Genomic DNA, 20851 nt, shown 5'->3' with positions numbered 1-20851 from the left:
CAGAGGAGGCGGGGCTTACAAGTACAATTCGTTTTTTTTATGACGACTGTCATAAAATCCAATACATGTTGTTGTTTTATATATCGTAATTCGTGTTAACCTCTCCTGTCTTTCTCTTCGCAGACAATGAATGACTTTGACTATCTGAAGCTACTGGGCAAAGGCACTTTTGGGAAAGTCATTCTGGTCAAGGAGAAGGCTAGTGGCATCTACTACGCCATGAAGATCTTGAAAAAGGAGGTCATCATAGCCAAGGTCTCGTACCGTTTCACCTCACCATAGGACAGTGGCACCAGTACCACTTCAAACAGGAGAGATGTAAAATAAATAATAATAATAATAATATTTATTTAGTTTTTGGCATTGATCCTGTCGTAGGTATTTATTGGGGATGAAACCCTATAAATTAAACTGATTCAAAGTATCATAATAACCCAGCAAGATCATAGGCTGACTGAAATCCAGTGTTATATATATATATATATATATATATATATATATATATATATATATATATATATATATATATATATATATATATATATATATATATTAAGGCTGAGACAATATGCCATTTGGAAGAATCGATAAATCGGGACAAAATCGATAAATCGGGACAAAAAATCGCTGGCCTCCCGGCCACTGCCACTAAGCCTCTTCAACTCATTCAGAACGCAGCGGCCCGCCTGATCTCAAACCTACCGAAGTCGGCCCATGTCACCCCACTTCTTAGGGACCTGCACTGGCTCCCCATTGCTGCACGAATCCGCTTCAAGGCCCTCGACCTAGCATACCGTGCGGCAAAGGGAACCGCTCCCGCCTACCTCCGGTCAATGGTCTCTAACTACACACCCTCAAGACCCCTACGCTCTGCATCTTCTGGCCGCCTCAGACCTACTCCTATCCAAGCTCCCGGAGGGTCATCAAAGAGAAGTCGCCTATTCTCAGTCCTTGCCCCACAATGGTGGAATGAACTACCCACCCCAGTTAGGACAGCCGAATCACGTCCAATCTTTCGCCGTCGACTAAAGACGCACTTCTTCAACCATTATCTGAAAAAAAAAAAAAAAACTATAAAAAAAAATCTAACCCTAACTAACCGTACTGTCATGCACTTGTCCTAATAAACTAACCTACACTGTAGCACTCAACACTTTGATGAACATTGTTGCTCAGCTGATAGAGTTGTGCCCTTCCTGATGGCTTGTCGTACAGAACTTGTAAGTCGCTTTGGATAAAAGCGTCAGCTAAATGACTAAATGTAAATGTAAATGTAAATTATCGATATCGATTTTTTTATTATTATTTTGCATGTGTGAAAAAAATATAATAATACAAGTTTTAAATACTTTTTTCTTTTTGTGTGTGTCACGTGCACTCACTGTAGTTTTTGCCATGCTGTAGTTGGCCCACGACACACACACACACAAACTAACGTTAAATACTTTTCTTTTATTTTTTTTTATTTTTATTACACATGAAAAAAATCAATAAGTGACGCCACTTATCGATTTCACGCAGTTATGGATAAATAGATAAGTGGTCTTAGCCTTAATATATATATACGTACATACAGAGTATGTTTATTGGATGACTTCTACACATATCCAATGGCATTTTCTTGTAAACAGCTCACTTTTGTCTATATTCACATTTCCACCCAAATAGACAGAGTTCTCTGTTGTTGTTCTATAATCTACAAGCTGAATACATCTCCTACCTCATATAACCTGTTGTTGTTCTATAGTCTACAAGCTGAATACATCTCCTACCTCATATAACCTGTTGTTCTATAATCTACAAGCTGAATACATCTCCTACCTCATATAACCTGTTGTTGTTCTATAGTCTACAAGCTGAATACATCTCCTACCTCATATAACCTGTTATTGTTCTATAGTCTACAAGCTGAATACATCTCCTACCTCATATAACCTGTTGTTCTATAGTTTACAAGCTGAATACATCTCCTACCTCATATAACCTGTTGTTGTTCTATAGTCTACAACCTGAATACATCTCCTACCTCATATAACCTGTTGTTGTTCTATAGTCTACAAGCTGAATACATCTCCTACCTCATATAACCTGTTGTTCTATAGTCTACAAGCTGAATACATCTCCTACCTTGTATAACCTGTTGTTGTTCTATAGTCTACAAGCTGAATACATCTCCTAACCTCATATAACCTGTTGTTCTATAGTCTACAAGCTGAATACATCTCCTACCTCATATAACCTGTTGTTGTTCTATAGTCTACAAGCTGAATACATCTCCTACCTCATATAACCTGTTGTTGTTCTATAGTCTACAAGCTGAATACATCTCCTACCTTGTATAACCTGTTGTTGTTCTATAGTCTACAAGCTGAATACATCTCCTACCTCATATAACCTGTTGTTGTTGTTCTATAGTCTACAAGCTGAATACATCTCCTACCTCATATAACCTGTTGTTCTATAGTCTACAAGCTGAATACATCTCCTACCTCATATAACCTGTTGTTGTTCTATAGTCTACAAGCTGAATACATCTCCTACCTCATATAACCTGTTGTTGTTGTTCTATAGTCTACAAGCTGAATACATCTCCTACCTCATATAACCTGTTGTTGTTGTTCTATAGTCTACAAGCTGAATACATCTCCTACCTCATATAACCTGTTGTTGTTCTATAGTCTACAAGCTGAATACATCTCCTACCTCATATAACCTGTTGTTGTTGTTCTATAGTCTACAAGCTGAATACATCTCCTACCTCATATAACCTGTTGTTGTTCTATAGTCTACAAGCTGAATACATCTCCTAACCTCATATAACCTGTTGTTGTTGTTCTATAGTCTACAAGCTGAATACATCTCCTACCTCATATAACCTTTTACAAAGTACATTTTCGCCATTTTCTTTGCTCTCCGTTGAAAAATGTCTATCCCATCCACGTTAAAGTTTCACTTTCACTTTTTGGCGAAGTTGCAATGAGTCTGACCTCCTTTTTATTGACGGGCGGTTAGCTTGTTCGATCAGATTGAAGAACAAGGGGGTGTTTACATGTCTCCTGTGCGCCCCCCCCCCTCCATGATGGCCTGGGGTGTTTACATGTCTCCAGTGCCCCCCCCCCCCTCCATGATGGGGTGTTTACATGTCTCCAGTGCCCCCCCCCCCCCCCTCCATGATGCAACACAACGGTTGCCATGTGTTGATATTATGAGAAACATGTCAACAGAAATGTAATCCTGTAAACGAGTCGCCGTGGAACAGTAACGTGACACCTTTCCGATATTTTACCTACTCTACCACGGCACAGAAATCGGGTGTTTCCTTTAAAAAGTGGTTGCCGATGGTTACAGGCAGCCATCCTGGAAGAAGGATAACCTTCTGTGTATTGTCGCAGTGAAAGGGTTAACCGTTTGGTAGTGTGGCAGTGAAAGGGTTAAATACATGGCAGAAAGCTCGCGTGTAGAATCTGTCCACCTCTATATTCCGATATGGATGCCGTGTTTTTTTTTTTTTTTTTTTAACTTAAATTTGTATTAACATTTATAGACAAACAACACTTATACAATACCTACAATGACATCAATAACATAACACTACATTAACATGGGCCCCTTGAATTCGGCTGCGTTCAGCCTCCCAGACCCCCATGAGAGGGACCCCCTCCCGCCATCCACCCCTAGAAACCGGGCTCCCCCACATCCCAGGTCCGTCCCACGTGGGACCGAGCACTCAGCGACATGGGACCCTGGAATTAAATTGGGCCAGGCTCAGTGGAGGGGCGAGGGGTGGTACTCCCCCCCCCCCCCCCCCACCGAGCCAAGCCTGCTACCTCCCATGTCACCAAGCACCCCACCCCACACACAACGAACCCACAACCAACCCACAAGACCCCACTCTCCCGGGCCAAACCGCGGAAACTATGCCCCCCCCGACATTCCCCGCCCTGAGTTAAGTCCGCTGAACTCCCCCATATCCCAGGCCGATGCGCGCGGAGCCGGGCCCCCAGCGACACGGGTCCCTTGAATTAATTGGGCCAGGCCCAGCAGAGGAGAGGGGGACAGATCCTCCCCCCCCACCGAGCCAAGCCCGCTACCTCCCATGCCACCGAGAGCCCCACCCCACGCCCACCGACCCCACAACATACAGGACCCCACTGGGCAAAGCTCAGCCGCTCTGACCCCCACAAGAGAAACCTCTCCCTCCCGCCCTCCTCCCCGAGAAACAGAGCACCCCCATATCCTGGTCCACCATGCGCAGAGCCGAGCACCCAGAGCCCCCACCCGCCCCCGCCCCGACCGCCACGAGAACCCCAAGCCCAGGCCCGCAGAAGGCCTAAGCACCACGCCTCAATGGTCCCCGTGACCCCAAGCCCGGTGCCCCCCCCCCAGCCCGGTGACCTGGATGCCGTGTTTTAGCTTGACATTCAATACCATTATTGTTCAGGGTGCCACCGGTGCATCTCTACTCTGGATGACAGTAGCAGTCATGTGTGACAGCAGAGACGTTTGACAGCAGAGATGTCTGACAGCAGAAGAGCAGAGATCTTTTTTTTTTATTATTATTTGTATTGTGACCTGCAACAGGGCAGCTTTAAAACCAGAGACAGTGGACAGACTTGTCTTTCTTGCCTGCAACTTAAAGTAATGGCTTTGCTCGTCCAAATGACAATACTGACCAAATTGAGATTTATTTTTCCCTTTTATTTTGTTTGCTTTCTAATTTAAAATACAGTTTGAAACCGTCTGTACACAGTAGGCTATGTGTGCTAGCAGAGCTAGTCTCCAGTCGCGAGTCACGGTGGTGCACATGTGCGGTGGTTTGTCCACCAAAAAAGCGCCAAAAGATAGAAAAGAAACTAGCAGAGCCAGAACTGTTCAACTCCCCTGGAGCCATAGCCGATTTAAATTTTAATACTAATATAAATATAGATAATTATCCATATCGAACGATATGAGAAATGTTATTGTGATATATCATGATAAAATGTTTGGCCATATCACCTAGCGCTAGCCAGGGGTGTAAAAAGTACCCAGAAATTATACTTAAGTGAAAGTATGGGTACCGGCTCAGAGTATCTGGCTAAAAACACACTTGAGTAAAAGTAAAAAAGTTTCTACTTTTAAATGTAAACTTTTTTCCTGACTGTCCATTCTTCTGATAGCAGGTGTTTAATCAAAGATCCCCGCTTTCTAGTCTTGCACAAGGACCAATCAGCATGGGTATGGGTGGGTTAATTTTCCATTGATGGGGATTTCATTGGCTGTTTTTAAATAAAGTGCGGCCGCAGGATTAATAACGTTAACGTTAGTTCGGCCAGAGAAACAAATATACTAATTCAAATGGTTGGACCTGCGAGATTTGTACTTTGTACTTTGTATGTCTGGCTGCATTTTAAATGTAAGGAGTAAAAAGTATGTTTTTTTTCATCTGAAATGTAATTTAGTAAAAGTACAAGTATACAAACCTAATAATACTCGGGTAAAGTACAAATCCCTAAAAACAGTACTTAAGTATTGTAACGAAGTACAATTACTCAAGTACTTTACACCCCTTGCCCTGGCAGAGATGTCAGACAGCAGAGATGGTGTTCTTGTGTTCCTCACTCATGTTGTTTCTTGTTTGCCTTGCTTGCAGGATGAAGTTGCTCACACGCTCACAGAAAGTAGGGTATTAAAAAACACCCGGCATCCTTTCCTAACTGTGAGTATAATCGAATGAAGAGACAACTCCTCACAATGCATGTTGATTGATTGATTGATAGATAATGTATGAATCCCCCTTAGGGAGATGTGTGTCACCTAGGGCAGGGGTACAATAAAAAAATTAAAAAAATCAGGTATCAAAAGAATAATGTCAATACTACTCTGTATTGAAAATATTGCGAAAGTTTAAATGTTGTTTTTGTATATACAATATGATCAGAATGACGAATCAACACAAAGCTCTTTATGTTTTCTTACACATAGTAAAGATATAAGCTGTATTGCTTTGTGGAAACATAGTTTGTCAAAAAATTAAGGCTGTCAAAGTTAACGCGGTATTAACGCGATTCTATTAACGCCACTATTTTTTTTAACTCACGATTAACTTTTTAGAATTTTTTTTTTCTTTTTTTTCTTCACTTCACTCAGGTGTATTATTGATACTCTCATTGATACTATGTTTGTTTCTGACTCAAAGTGTGTGTGTGTGTGTGTGTGTGTGTGTGTGTGTGTGTGTGTGTGTGTGTGTGTGTGTGTGTGTGTGTGTGTGTGTGTGTGTGTGTGTGTGTGTGTGTGTGTGTGTGTGTGTGTGTGTGTGTGTGTGTGTGTGTGTGTGTGTGTGTGTGTGTGTGTGTGTGTGGGTGCGTGCGTGCGTGCGTGCGTGCGTGCGTGCGTGCGTGCGTGCGATAGAGAGAGAGGGGGGGGGCAAGAGAGAAAGAGCTGGGAGAGTGTGTGAGAGAGAGAGAGAGGGGGGGAGTGTGAGTCCTCAGCCCTTGTGTGGGTGAATGTAACAAGTTCCTAACGTTTTCTTTCCCCTATTGTTTCATGCACACTTTATTCATTGTTTTAAATTATTATTTTCTTTTAAGTTATTTTGTGCATCACTCTGTTTTGAATTTGATGCAAATTTGCAATGCATGAGGGTCATCCTTTTGTGTTAAATGGCTGCATAAAGCAAGCATTTGTTGACTCGCATGTTGATAAGAGTATTAAAACTTGGAACTTGAAAAAGATCCGTTTAAGGTAGATACAAAAAAGAAAAAAATTGATTAATTTGCGATTAATCGCGAGTTAACTATGGACAATCATGCGATTAATCAGATTCAATATTTTAATCGATTGACAGCACTACTAAAAAATATAATTAAGGTTGTCATTCATACAAATGATTGTATCGTAGTGTACCTCTACACAGTATCGGAAAAGGTATCGCTGTAGTATTGAATGCATAGTTGAAACATAAGGATACCTCAGTGAATGGCAGTGGAGCACAGTGTTGTAATGACTTCAGTTTACATCGGAAAGGGGGTGATGGCACTGGACGTCGACTCTTAATTCAAAAGCTCCTTATGGTACTGGACGTCGACTCTTAATTCAAAAGCTCCTTATGGTATTGGACGTCGACTCTTAATTCAAAAGCTCCTTATGGTATTGGACGTCGACTCTTAATTCAAAAGCTCCTTATGGTATTGGACGTCGACTCTTAATTCAAAAGCTCCTTATGGTACTGGACGTCGACTCTTAATTCAAAAGCTCCTTATGGTACTGGACGTCGACTCTTAATTCAAAAGCTCCTTATGGTACTGGACGTCGACTCTTAATTCAAAAGCTCCTTATGGTATTGGACGTCGACTCTTAATTCAAAAGCTCCTTATGGTACTGGACGTCGACTCTTAATTCAAAAGCTCCTTATGGTATTGGACGTCGACTCTTAATTCAAAAGCTCCTTATGGTATTGGACGTCGACTCTTAATTCAAAAGCTCCTTATGGTATTGGACATCAACTATATATATTTTTTTTTATGTGTTTTTGTAGATTTTTATTGCGTTTTTTCTTTTTACTACCGGGCAGTCCGGTAGGCCTGAATGCCTTCTACAACAGAACTGCATTTCCGCGTCTCTGATTGGCCAGGTCATTTCTGGTCATGTGACATGTACGCCCAATCGTGGGACCGCAAGTTTCTACACTGGTTAGGCTTAGGCGCTCGTTCGAAGTCGGTTAAGGTTAGAGTTTGTCTTAGAGCGTGGCGATAGAACGCCAGGTAGTTTTCAGGCTGTTAGACCCGGAAATAGGCGCAGAACTTGCTGTCCCACGATTGGCGCACATGTCACATGACCTGGCCAATCAGAGCGCAAAACTCGAACGCGGAAATGCAGTTCCGTCGTCGAAGGCCTACACGCGTCCGGTAGAGAGAGAGGGAGAGGAGGAAATGGGAGACAGAGCAGGGGAAGACATTCGGCAAAGAACGGCGGGTCCGGGAATCGAACCCGGGTCGGCCGTGCCGCGACGCAGCGCGTTACATGGTTCGCCACTTGGGCGCGCCATGGACATCAACTATTTTTTTTTTTAAACTTTGACCAGTCAGCTGGTTCTTTTTAGCGTTTATCGCTTTTTCTTCGCATTCATACTTGGTCAAGTTCGACCGACAGAAGCAGGCTGAAAGGGTTCAGATGGGGGGGAAGACACTCTGGGAAAGGCACGGCTGCCGTCCGGGATTCGAACGCGCTCAGCCCCAGATCCGCGCGAGCGCGGTTGTCCACGGCGCTGAAATAGCACTCGCGGTACGTGGTGAGCTACTGGAGCTCCCCTGGACATCAACTCTTAATTCAAAGGCTCCTTATGGTATTGGACATCAACTCTTAATTCAAAGGCTCCTTATGGTATTGGACATCAACTCTTAATTCAAAGGCTCCTTATGGTACTGGACGTCGACTCTTAATTCAAAAGCTCCTTATGGTACTGGACGTCGACTCTTAATTCAAAAGCTCCTTATGGTATTGGACGTCGACTCTTAATTCAAAAGCTCCTTATGGTATTGGACGTCGACTCTTAATTCAAAAGCTCCTTATGGTATTGGACGTCGACTCTTAATTCAAAAGCTCCTTATGGTACTGGACGTCAACTCTTAATTCAAAAGCTCCTTATGGCACTGGACGTCGACTCTTAATTCAAAAGCTCCTTATGGCACTGGACGTCGACTCTTAATTCAAAAGCTCCTTATGGTATTGGACGTCGACTCTTAATTCAAAGGCTCCTTATGGTACTGGACATCAACTCTTAATTCAAAAGCTCCTTATGGTATTGGACGTCGACTCTTAATTCAAAAGCTCCTTATGGTATTGGACGTCAACTCTTAATTCAAAAGCTCCTTATGGTATTGGACGTCGACTCTTAATTCAAAAGCTCCTTATGGTATTGGACATCAACTCTTAATTCAAAGGCTCCTTATGGTACTGGACGTTGACTCTTAATTCAAAAGCTCCTTATGGTATTGGACGTCGACTCTTAATTCAAAAGCTCCTTATGGTATTGGACGTCGACTCTTAATTCAAAAGCTCCTTATGGTATTGGACGTCGACTCTTAATTCAAAAGCTCCTTATGGTACTGGACGTCAACTCTTAATTCAAAAGCTCCTTATGGCACTGGACGTCGACTCTTAATTCAAAAGCTCCTTATGGCACTGGACGTCGACTCTTAATTCAAAAGCTCCTTATGGTATTGGACGTCGACTCTTAATTCAAAAGCTCCTTATGGTATTGGACGTCGACTCTTAATTCAAAAGCTCCTTATGGTATTGGACGTCGACTCTTAATTCAAAAGCTCCTTATGGTACTGGACATCAACTCTTAATTCAAAGGCTCCTTATGGTATTGGACATCAACTCTTAATTCAATTGTTTTTCAGCCTCTCCCTGTCATATTGGCTTAGGGCTGTTAAAGAGTTCTCTCACATTAACATAACCATACAAAAAATTATTCTTCCAGTCTCTGAAGTACTCGTTCCAGACTAAAGACCGGTTGTGCTTCGTCATGGAGTACGTCAACGGAGGAGAGGTAAGGAATCATGCTCTACTTACCCCTGGGCTTGATCAGAGCCGGCCCTACACTCTCGGGGGCCCCTAGGCAAAGAAAATATTGTATAGATCAGATCTCTGACATTCCGTTGAAATGGGCCGTCCGAACGGTCGGTTGAAATTTCCGATTGGCCTGACTGACCTACGTGTGATCAATTAATCGATTAACTAATTCCATTGCTAATTCAGCAGTCATACTCTGTATCAATCTTATCTATACAAATTCTGAGGGCCCTAGGCAAACGGCCCGATCTGCCCAGTGGGCTGCACGGCCCTGTGCTTGACACACACACAATACTGTCTGTTCCAAAGACTGTCGATTTCGGAGAACATTCTAATGATGACGTGGCGTGATGACAACGGCCACCGGCGAGAGTTTTATAATTCCAAGGATTCCGAGAACACCTCCTGTTCTGCGCCTCCATTTTGTGTATGAATGAAAGGAGCATCTGACGTTATTTGAATAGCCCCCCTATCTGACTCTTGTCCCCCTCTCTCCGTCCCGACGCCGCTTTATCTTTCCAGATGTTGGAAGTAGGAGTTGTTGGCATGTGTTCGTAGTAGGGCTGACCCCTATTAGTCGACTAATCGGTCGAAAGGAGCCGTAGTCGACTAGCCAACCTCTTAGTCGAATAGTAAAAAAATAAATAAAAATTTAAATTATAATATATATATATATATATATATATTCTTTTTTTGTATCATTCTTTCCAAAAGAAAAGAGGCCTAGAAGCGTGGCTAACTTTTTGCAGAGGACAAGAAGCCTTCAGTCGACTCCTTCAGACATTAAGCACCCCCACAGCCCAAATGGAATGATTAAAAAAAATATTATAATAATAATAAAAAAATAAATTCAAAAAATATTATACTATTTTTTATTTTTTTTGACCAATAGTCGACTAACGGCAAATTTTGGCCAATCATAGTCGACCATCCAAATCCTTAGTCGGAGACAGCCCTTCGTAGTGATAATGGAGGTCAACGGTCCCACAGCAAAATAATATTAAACAAAAAACAAAACCCTGTTCTAGAGACGACCGCACCGCGCCGTGAACATCACACTGTATGTCTGTCTGACCAATCACAGGTCATGACTGTCTGACCAATCACAGGCCACACTTCCATACACACAACATGACCAATCACAGGCCACACTTCCATACACACAACATGACCAATCACAGGTCACACTTCCACACACACAACATGACCAATCACAGGTCACACTTCCACACACACACATGACCAATCACAGGCCACACTTCCATACACACAACATGACCAATCACAGGTCACACTTCCACACACACATATGACCAATCACAGGTCACACTTCCATACACACAACATGACCAATCACAGGTCACACTTCCATACACACAACATGACCAATCACAGGTCACACTTCCATACACACAACATGACCAATCACAGGCCACACTTCCATACACACAACATGACCAATCACAGGTCACACTTCCATACACACAACATGACCAATCACAGGTCACACTTCCACACACACACATGACCAATCACAGGTCACACTTCCACACACATACATGACCAATCACAGGTCACACTTCCACACACACACATGACCAATCACAGGTCACACTTCCACACAACTTCCCCTAACCCTTTCACTGCGACAATACACAGAAGGTTAACCCTTTCACTGCCACACAACAGCAGGTTACTGCCACTGAATCAGCATTTGGTGAGCAGCTTTGAAACAACGGTGTTCAGACATGTGGCATGTTGTCAAGGCTAGCGACGTCACTAACGGGCGGCAGTTCACTTTATACCAGAATGCTTTGCGTCGAGGACGCGGTGTGTCCTAACTAACACGATGGTTAGTGCTATTAGACACTGTCTTCAGATCCTATCAGACCCCCCCCCCCTCCCTGTTGACCTTCTCAGTGGAGCTGCGTTGTGCCAGGGAACAGCTTGGCGCGTTGTGCCAGGGAACAGCTTGGCGCGTTGTGCCAGGGAACAGCTTGGTGCGTTGTGCCAGGGAACAGCTTGGTGCGTTGTGCCAGGGAACAGCTTGGTGCGTTGTGCCAGGGAACAGCTTGGTGCGTTGTGCCAGGGAACAGCTTGGTGCGTTGTGCCAGGGAACAGCTTGGTGCGTTGTGCCAGGGAACAGCTTGGTGCGTTGTGCCAGGGGAACAGCTTGGTGCGTTGTGCCAGGGGAACAGCTTGGTGCGTTGTGCCAGGGAACAGCTTGGTGCGTCGCTAGAGAACAGCTTGGTGCGTTGTGCCAGGGAACAGCTTGGTGCGTTGTGCCAGGGAACAGCTTGGTGCGTTGTGCCAGGGAACAGCTTGGTGCGTTGTGCCAGGGAACAGCTTGGTGCGTTGTGCCAGGGAACAGCTTGGTGCGTTGTGCCAGGGAACAGCTTGGTGCGTTGTGCCAGGGAACAGCTTGGTGCGTTGTGCCAGGGAACAGCTTGGTGCGTTGTGCCAGGGAACAGCTTGGTGCGTTGCTAGGGAACAGCTTGGTGCGTTGCTAGGGAACAGCTTGGTGCGTTGCTAGAGAACAGCTTGGTGCGTTGCTAGGGAACAGCTTGGTGCGTTGCTAGGGAACAGCTTGGTGCGTTGCTAGAGAACAGCTTGGTGCGTTGCTAGGGAACAGCTTGGTGCGTTGCTAGGGAACAGCTTGGTGCGTTGCTAGAGAACAGCTTGGTGCGTTGCTAGAGAACAGCTTGGTGCGTTGCTAGGGAACAGCTTGGTGCGTTGCTAGGGAACAGTTTGGTGCGTTGCTAGGGAACAGCTTGGTGGGTTGCTAGAGAACAGCTTGTTTGCAGTTTATCAAACACTGCAACAGGAAATAAACATTACGTTTTGTCAAATTTGAAGATGTCTTATGAATGCTAACAATTTCCCCTTCCAATATCTCTAAACCCCAAACAATGGTGCATTTTTGGACTCCCAGTCTGTGACTAATCAGATGAGGCTTTTTAAACAACGTGACCTGTTCCTTTAGCCCCACAACTTTAATACTACTACTGTAATACTACTGTGATACTACTGTGAAAATACTAACACTACTGTATACTCATCCTGTAACTTCCTCTTGGCAGCTGTTTTTCCACTTGTCAAGAGAGCGAGTCTTCTCGGAGGACCGAACTCGCTTCTACGGAGCGGAGATTGTATCTGCTCTGGACTACCTACATTCTGCTAAGATAGTCTACCGTGATCTAAAGGTGAGCCACGTTAGGATCTGGAAAGTTATGCCACTAGTCTCCACTAGCCAGGGTTTAGCTGTGCTGTGGCCTTGTCTCCACTAGCCAGGGTTTAGCTGTGGCCTTGTCTCCACTAGCCAGGGTTTAGCCGTGCTGTGGCCTTGTCTCCACTAGCCAGGGTTTAGCCGTGCTGTGGCCTTGTCTCCACTAGCCAGGGTTTAGCTGTGGCCTTGTCTCCACTAGCCAGGGTTTAGCCGTGCTGTGGCCTTGTCTCCACTAGCCAGGGTTTAGCCGTGCTGTGGCCTTGTCTCCACTAGCCAGGGTTTAGCCGTGTTGTGGCCTTGTCTCCACTAGCCAGGGTTTAGCCGTGCTGTGGCCTTGTCTCCACTAGCCAGGGTTTAGCTGTGCTGTGGCCTTGTCTCCACTAGCCAGGGTTTAGCCGTGCTGTGGCCTCGTCTCCACTAGCCAGGGTTTAGCCGTGCTGTGGCCTTGTCTCCACTAGCCAGGGTTTAGCTGTGCTGTGGCCTTGTCTCCACTAGCCAGGGTTTAGCTGTGCTGTGGCCTCGTCTCCACTAGCCAGGGTTTAGCTGTGGCCTTGTCTCCACTAGCCAGGGTTTAGCCGTGCTGTGGCCTTGTCTCCACTAGCCAGGGTTTAGCCGTGTTGTGGCCTTGTCTCCACTAGCCAGGGTTTAGCCGTGCTGTGGCCTCGTCTCCACTAGCCAGGGTTTAGCCGTGTTGTGGCCTTGTCTCCACTAGCCAGGGTTTAGCCGTGCTGTGGCCTTGTCTCCACTAGCCAGGGTTTAGCCATGCTGTGGCCTTGTCTCCACTAGCCAGGGTTTAGCTGTGGCCTCGTCTCCACTAGCCAGGGTTTAGCCGTGTTGTGGCCTCGTCTCCACTAGCCAGGGTTTAGCTGTGCTGTGGCCTTGTCTCCACTAGCCAGGGTTTAGCTGTGGCCTTGTCTCCACTAGCCAGGGTTTAGCTGTGGCCTTGTCTCCACTAGCCAGGGTTTAGCTGTGGCCTTGTCTCCACTAGCCAGGGTTTAGCTGTGGCCTTGTCTCCACTAGCCAGGGTTTAGCTGTGGCCTTGTCTCCACTAGCCAGGGTTTAGCTGTGTCCTCGTCTCCACTAGCCAGGGTCTAGATGTGGCCTTGTCTCCACTAGCCAGGGTTTAGCTGTGGCCTCGTCTCCACTAGCCAGGGTTTAGCCGTGCTGTGGCCTCGTCTCCACTAGCCAGGGTTTAGCTGTGTCCTCGTCTCCACTAGCCAGGGTTTAGCTGTGGCCTCGTCTCCACTAGCCAGGGTTTAGCTGTGGCCTCGTCTCCACTAGCCAGGGTTTAGCTGTGTCCTCGTCTCCACTAGCCAGGGTTTAGCAGTCATATTATCATATACATCTCCCAGAAACACTAACAACGATCCGTCTGTCCTCCTCCTGTCTGTCCTCCTCCTGTCCTCCTGTCTGTCCTCCTCCTGTCTGTCCTCCTGTCTGTCCTCCTCCTCCTGTCTGTCCTCCTCCTGTCTGTCCTCCTGTCTGTCCTCCTCCTGTCTGTCCTCCTCCTGTCTGTCCTCCTCCTGTCTGTCCTCCTCCTGTCTGTCCTCCTGTCTGTCCTCCTCCTGTCTGTCCTCCTCCTGTCTGTCCTCCTCCTGTCTGTCCTCCTCCTGTCTGTCCTCCTCCTGTCTGTCCTCCTCCTGTCTGTCCTCCTGTCTGTCCTCCTCCTGTCTGTCCTCCTGTCTGTCCTCCTGTCTGTCCTCCTGTTTGTCTGTCCTCCTCCTGTCTGTCCTCCTCCTGTCTGTCCTCCTCCTGTCTGTCCTCCTCCTGTCTGTCCTCCTCCTGTCTGTCCTCCTGTCTGTCCTCCTCCTGTCTGTCCTCCTCCTGTCCTCCTCCTGTCTGTCCTCCTCCTGTCTGTCCTCCTCCTGTCTGTCCTCCTGTCTGTCCTCCTCATGTCTGTCCTCCTGTCCTCCTCCTGTCTGTCCTCCTCCTGTCTGTCCTCCTCCTGTCTGTCCTCCTGTCTGTCCTCCTCCTGTCTGTCCTCCTCCTGTCTGTCCTCCTCCTGTCTGTCCTCCTCCTGTCTGTCCTCCTGTCTGTCCTCCTCCTGTCTGTCCTCCTCCTGTCTGTCCTCCTCCTGTCTGTCCTCCTGTCTGTCCTCCTCCTGTCTGTCCTCCTGTCTGTCCTCCTCCTGTCTGTCCTCCTCCTGTCTGTCCTCCTCCTGTCTGTCCTCGTCCTCCTGTCTGTCCTCCTGTCTGTCCTCCTGTCTGTCCTCCTGCTGTCTGTCCTCCTCCTGTCTGTCCTCCTGTCTGTCCTCCTCCTGTCTGTCCTCCTCCTGTCTGTCCTCCTGTCTCCGTCCCCAGCTGGAGAACCTGATGTTGGACAAAGACGGACACATCAAGATCACAGACTTCGGCCTCTGCAAGGAGGGCATCACCGACGCCGCCACCATGAAGACCTTCTGCGGCACACCTGAGTACCTGGCCCCCGAGGTCAGAGGTCACTCTCTCTCTCTCTCGCTCTGTCTCTCCTGTACCCTGAGGTCACAGGTCACACGTCCACATGCCAGAGATTAGTATGACATAAGGAGATTTGTCAGCGTAAACTAGGGATGTTCGATATTGGCTTTTTTTTTTTTACCGATATCCGATATACCGATATTGTCCAACTCTTAATTTCCGATACCGATATCAACCGATACCGATATATGCAGGGTTTCCCCCCCCCAAAAAAAACGTTATAATTTCAGGTAATTAACATTACATATCTCTTGTCGTGGAATGAACACAACATTATGCATACTTTTCACAATAAATAAAATAAGAATTTGTTCTTACTTGCTTGCCTGGGTAAATAAAGGTTAAATAAATGTAAAAAAATAAAATATTATTATTATTGAAAACCGATACCGATCATTTCCGATATTACATTTTAATGCCAATATCGGTAGGCCGATAATATCGGACATCCCTAAGCGTAACGGAAGTGAAAAAACGAACTAATAGTATGCACTCTGCTACCTATACTACTACCTACCGTGCTAATAGGGAGGTGTAGTCTGACGTCACTGGTTGTTCCACTAGCCGCCACTAGAGGGAGGTGTAGTCTGACGTCACTGGTTGTTCCACCCGTATAGGGATTTATCATTGGGAAAATGGATTATCGACTATTGTAACAATTCTGCCGCATGGAAATTGAAAAGCGTTCCATTTTTGCACAAAACGAGTTCCCCTCCATCACTAACATTATTGTTTAAGCATTTCTGATTGAAAAAAGATTTGGCGATTTTTTTTTATGATTAATTGCGAATATTTTCATGTTGAGCTATAGATTGTGGATGAATAAGCAAAGAAAAGGTACACCGTGCAAATGTTAATGCTTTATTTGTTTTAAACGAGACGATTTAGAAATGGGCAATGGGGAAATACATTGCGTTGGACAGAGGGTGGAACACGAAAAACAGCAATGACGTAACCACTACACCTCCCTATAATACTACTATGCACATCAAGACTGTAGCACTCAAGTTCAACACTGTTTGACAAACACTATCACTGACCCTTAGCTGCCAGAGTTGTACCCTTCCTCTCGTCGTACAGAACTTGTAGGTCGCTTTGGATCAAAGCGTTCAGCTATATGACTAAATGTAAATGTAATTTATTTGTCACATGCAGTTACATCGTACAATGAAAATCTGACTTCACACAGGATTGCAAAATATAGACTTAAACTATATATATAAATATATATATATATATATATATATATATATATATATATTATATATAGACTTAAACTAGAATCTCTCTCTCCCCCTCCCCCTCTCTCTCTCTCTCTCCCTGTCTCTCTCTTCACCTCTCCCTCTCTCCCCCCTCTCTCCCCCCTACTCTCTCTCTCCCCCTCCCCCTCTATCCCCCTTCCATCCCCCTCTCTCTCCCCCTCTCTCATCCCCCTCTTTCTCCCCCTCTCCCCCCCTACCTCTCTCTCCCCACCTCCCCCTCCCCTCTCTCCCCTCCCTCTCTCTCCCCCCCTCCCTCTCCCCCAACCCCCTCTCTCTCCCCCCTCCCCCTCTCTCCCTCTCTCCCCCTCCCTCTCTCACCTCCCCCTCTCTCCCCCCCTCCCCCCTCTCCCCCTCTCTCCCCACCTCCCCCTCCCTCTCTCCCCTCCCTCTCCCTACCCCCCCCTCCCTCTCCCCCCCTCCCCCTCTCTCTCTCCCCCCTCCCCCTCTCTCCCCCTCCCTCTCTCCCCTCCCCCCTCTCCTCTCCCCCCCTCCCTCTCCCCCTCTCTCCCCCTCCCTCTCCCTCTCTCCCCTCCCTCTCTCTACCCCCCCCTCCCTCTCTCCCCTCCCTCTCTCTCCCGCCCTCCCTCTCCCCTCTCTCCCCCTCCCTCTCCCTCTCCCCCCTCTCCCCCCCCCCCTCTCTCCCTCTCTCCCCCTCTCTCTCTCTCCCTCCCCCTCTCTCCCCTCCCCCCTCTCTCCCTCTCCCCCCCCCCCCCCCTCCCCCCTCAGGTCCTGGAGGATAATGACTATGGCCGGGCGGTGGACTGGTGGGGCCTCGGCGTGGTGATGTACGAGATGATGTGCGGCCGCCTGCCGTTCTACAACCAGGACCACGAGAAGCTGTTTGAGCTCATCCTCATGGAGGAGATCAAGTTCCCGCGCACCCTGTCGGCCGACGCCAAGTCCCTGCTGTCCGGGCTGCTCATCAAGGACCCCAACAAGAGGTACGGCACGTGTTATACAACCCTAACCCTAACCCAAGTCCCTGCTCATCAAGGACCCCAACAAGAGGTACGGCACGTGTTATACAACAACACAACACATGTTATAGAACAACATGTACACATGTTATACAACAACACAACACATGTTATAGAACAACATGTACACATGTTATAGAACACCACAACACATGTTATAGAACAACACAACACATGTTATAGAACAACACAACACATGTTATAGAACAACACAACACATGTTATACAACAACACAGCACATGTTATACAACAACACAGCACATGTTATACAACAACACAACACATGTTGTAGAACAACACAACACATGTTATAGAACAACATGTACACATGTTATAGAACAACACAGCACATGTTATATAACAACACAGCACATGTTATATAACAACACAGCACATGTTATACAACAACACAGCACATGTTATACAACAACACATGTTATACAACAACACAGCACATGTTATACAACAACACAGCACATGTTATACAACAACACAGCACATGTTATACAACAACACATGTTATACAACAACACAGCACATGTTATACAACAACACGGCACATGTTATACAACAACACATGTTATACAACAACACAGCACATGTTATACAACAACACAGCACATGTTATACAACAACACATGTTATACAACAACACAGCACATGTTATACAACAACACAGCACATGTTATACAACAACACAGCACATGTTATACAACAACACAACACATGTTATACAACAACACAGCACATGTTATACAACAACACAACACATGTTATATAACAACACAGCACATGTTATACAACAACACGGCACATGTTATACAACAACACAGCACATGTTATACAACAACACGGCACATGTTATACAACAACACAGCACATGTTATACAACAACACGGCACATGTTATACAACAACACATGTTATACAACAACACAGCACATGTTATACAACAACACAGCACATGTTATATAACAACACAACACATGTTATACAACAACACAGCACATGTTATACAACAACACAGCACATGTTATACAACAACACAGCACATGTTATACAACAACACAGCACATGTTATACAACAACACAGCACATGTTATACAACAACACAGCACATGTTATACAACAACACAACACATGTTATACAACAACACATGTTATACAACAACACAGCACATGTTATACAACAACACAGCACATGTTATACAACAACACATGTTATACAACAACACTGCACATGTTATACAACAACACAGCACATGTTATACAACAACACATGTTATACAACAACACAGCACATGTATACAACAACACGGCACATGTTATACAACAACACAACACATGTTATACAACAACACAACACATGTTATACAACAACACATGTTATATAACAACACGGCACATGTTATACAACAACACAGCACATGTTATACAACAACACATGTTATACAACAACACAACACATGTTATACAACAACACGGCACATGTTATACAACAACACAACACATGTTATACAACAACACAGCACATGTTATACAACAACACAACACATGTTATACAACAACACAACACATGTTATACAACAACACTGCACATGTTATACAACAACACAGCACATGTTATACAACAACACATGTTATACAACAACACAGCACATGTTATACAACAACACGGCACATGTTATACAACAACACAACACATGTTATACAACAACACAACACATGTTATACAACAACACAACACATGTTATACAACAACACATGTTATATAACAACACGGCACATGTTATACAACAACACAGCACATGTTATACAACAACACATGTTATAGAACAACACAACACATGTTATACAACAACACGGCACATGTTATACAACAACACAACACATGTTATACAACAACACAGCACATGTTATACAACAACACAACACATGTTATACAACAACACAGCACATGTTATACAACAACACGGCACATGTTATACAACAACACGGCACATGTTATACAACAACACATGTTATACAACAACACAACACATGTTATACAACAACACAACACATGTTATACAACAACACGGCACATGTTATACAACAACACAGCACATGTTATACAACAACACAGCACATGTTATACAACAACACGGCACATGTTATACAACAACACGGCACATGTTATACAACAACACGGCACATGTTATACAACAACACAGCACATGTTATACAACAACACGGCACATGTTATACAACAACACGGCACATGTTATACAACAACACGGCACATGTTATACAACAACACAACACATGTTATACAACAACACATGTTATATAACAACACGGCACATGTTATACAACAACACAGCACATGTTATACAACAACACATGTTATACAACAACACAGCACATGTTATATAACAACACGGCACATGTTATACAACAACACGGCACATGTTATACAACAACACGGCACATGTTATACAACAACACGGCACATGTTATAGAACAACACATGTTATACAACAACACAGCACATGTTATAGAACAACACATGTTATACAACAATACAGCACATGTTATACAACAACACGGCACATGTTATGTTATATATTAGAGTGGATGTTATATATTAGAGTGGATGTTATATATTAGAGTGGATGTTATATATTAGAGTGGATGTTATTAGAGTGGATGTTATTAGAGTGGATGTTATATATTAGAGTGGATGTTATTAGAGTGGATGTTATATATTAGAGTGGATGTTATATTAGAGTGGATGTTATATATTAGAGTGGATGTTATTAGAGTGGATGTTATATATTAGAGTGGATGTTATATATTAGAGTGGATGTTATATATTAGAGTGGATGTTATATTAGAGTGGATGTTATATATTAGAGTGGATGTTATATTAGAGTGGATGTTATATATTAGAGTGGATGTTATTAGAGTGGATGTTATATATTAGAGTGGATGTTATATATTAGAGTGGATGTTATATATTAGAGTGGATGTTATATTAGAGTGGATGTTATATATTAGAGTGGATGTTATATATTAGAGTGGATGTTATATATTAGAGTGGATGTTATATATTAGAGTGGATGTTATATATTAGAGTGGATGTTATATTAGAGTGGATGTTATTAGAGTGGATGTTATATATTAGAGTGGATGTTATATATTAGAGTGGATGTTATTAGAGTGGATGTTATATATTAGAGTGGATGTTATATATTAGAGTGGATGTTATTAGAGTGGATGTTATATATTAGAGTGGATGTTATATATTAGAGTGGATGTTATATATTAGAGTGGATGTTATATATTAGAGTTGTGTTTGTCTCTATAAGGAGCAGGGTTGTCCACCCCTTT

At 44.6% G+C, this 20851-nt stretch overlaps 1 protein-coding gene across 1 annotated transcript in view; it reads left to right on the top strand.

The window, feature by feature from the left end:
- akt3b (v-akt murine thymoma viral oncogene homolog 3b) overlaps positions 1–20851 on the top strand; it is a 56493-nt gene that overhangs the window by 20258 nt on the left and 15384 nt on the right. The window contains 6 exon segments of the mRNA XM_084318058.1: positions 124–255; positions 5633–5698; positions 9467–9535; positions 12639–12761; positions 15085–15213; positions 17229–17443. Coding sequence (XP_084174184.1) covers positions 124–255; positions 5633–5698; positions 9467–9535; positions 12639–12761; positions 15085–15213; positions 17229–17443 — 734 coding nt within the window.

This window comes from Notolepis coatsorum, assembly GCF_963971535.1.
Source record: "Notolepis coatsorum genome assembly, chromosome: 7".
In the NCBI taxonomy this organism is placed as follows: domain Eukaryota; kingdom Metazoa; phylum Chordata; class Actinopteri; order Aulopiformes; family Paralepididae; genus Notolepis; species Notolepis coatsorum.
The sequence above is the reverse complement of the archived record's forward strand: the minus strand, read 5'-3'. Positions and strand labels throughout refer to the sequence as shown.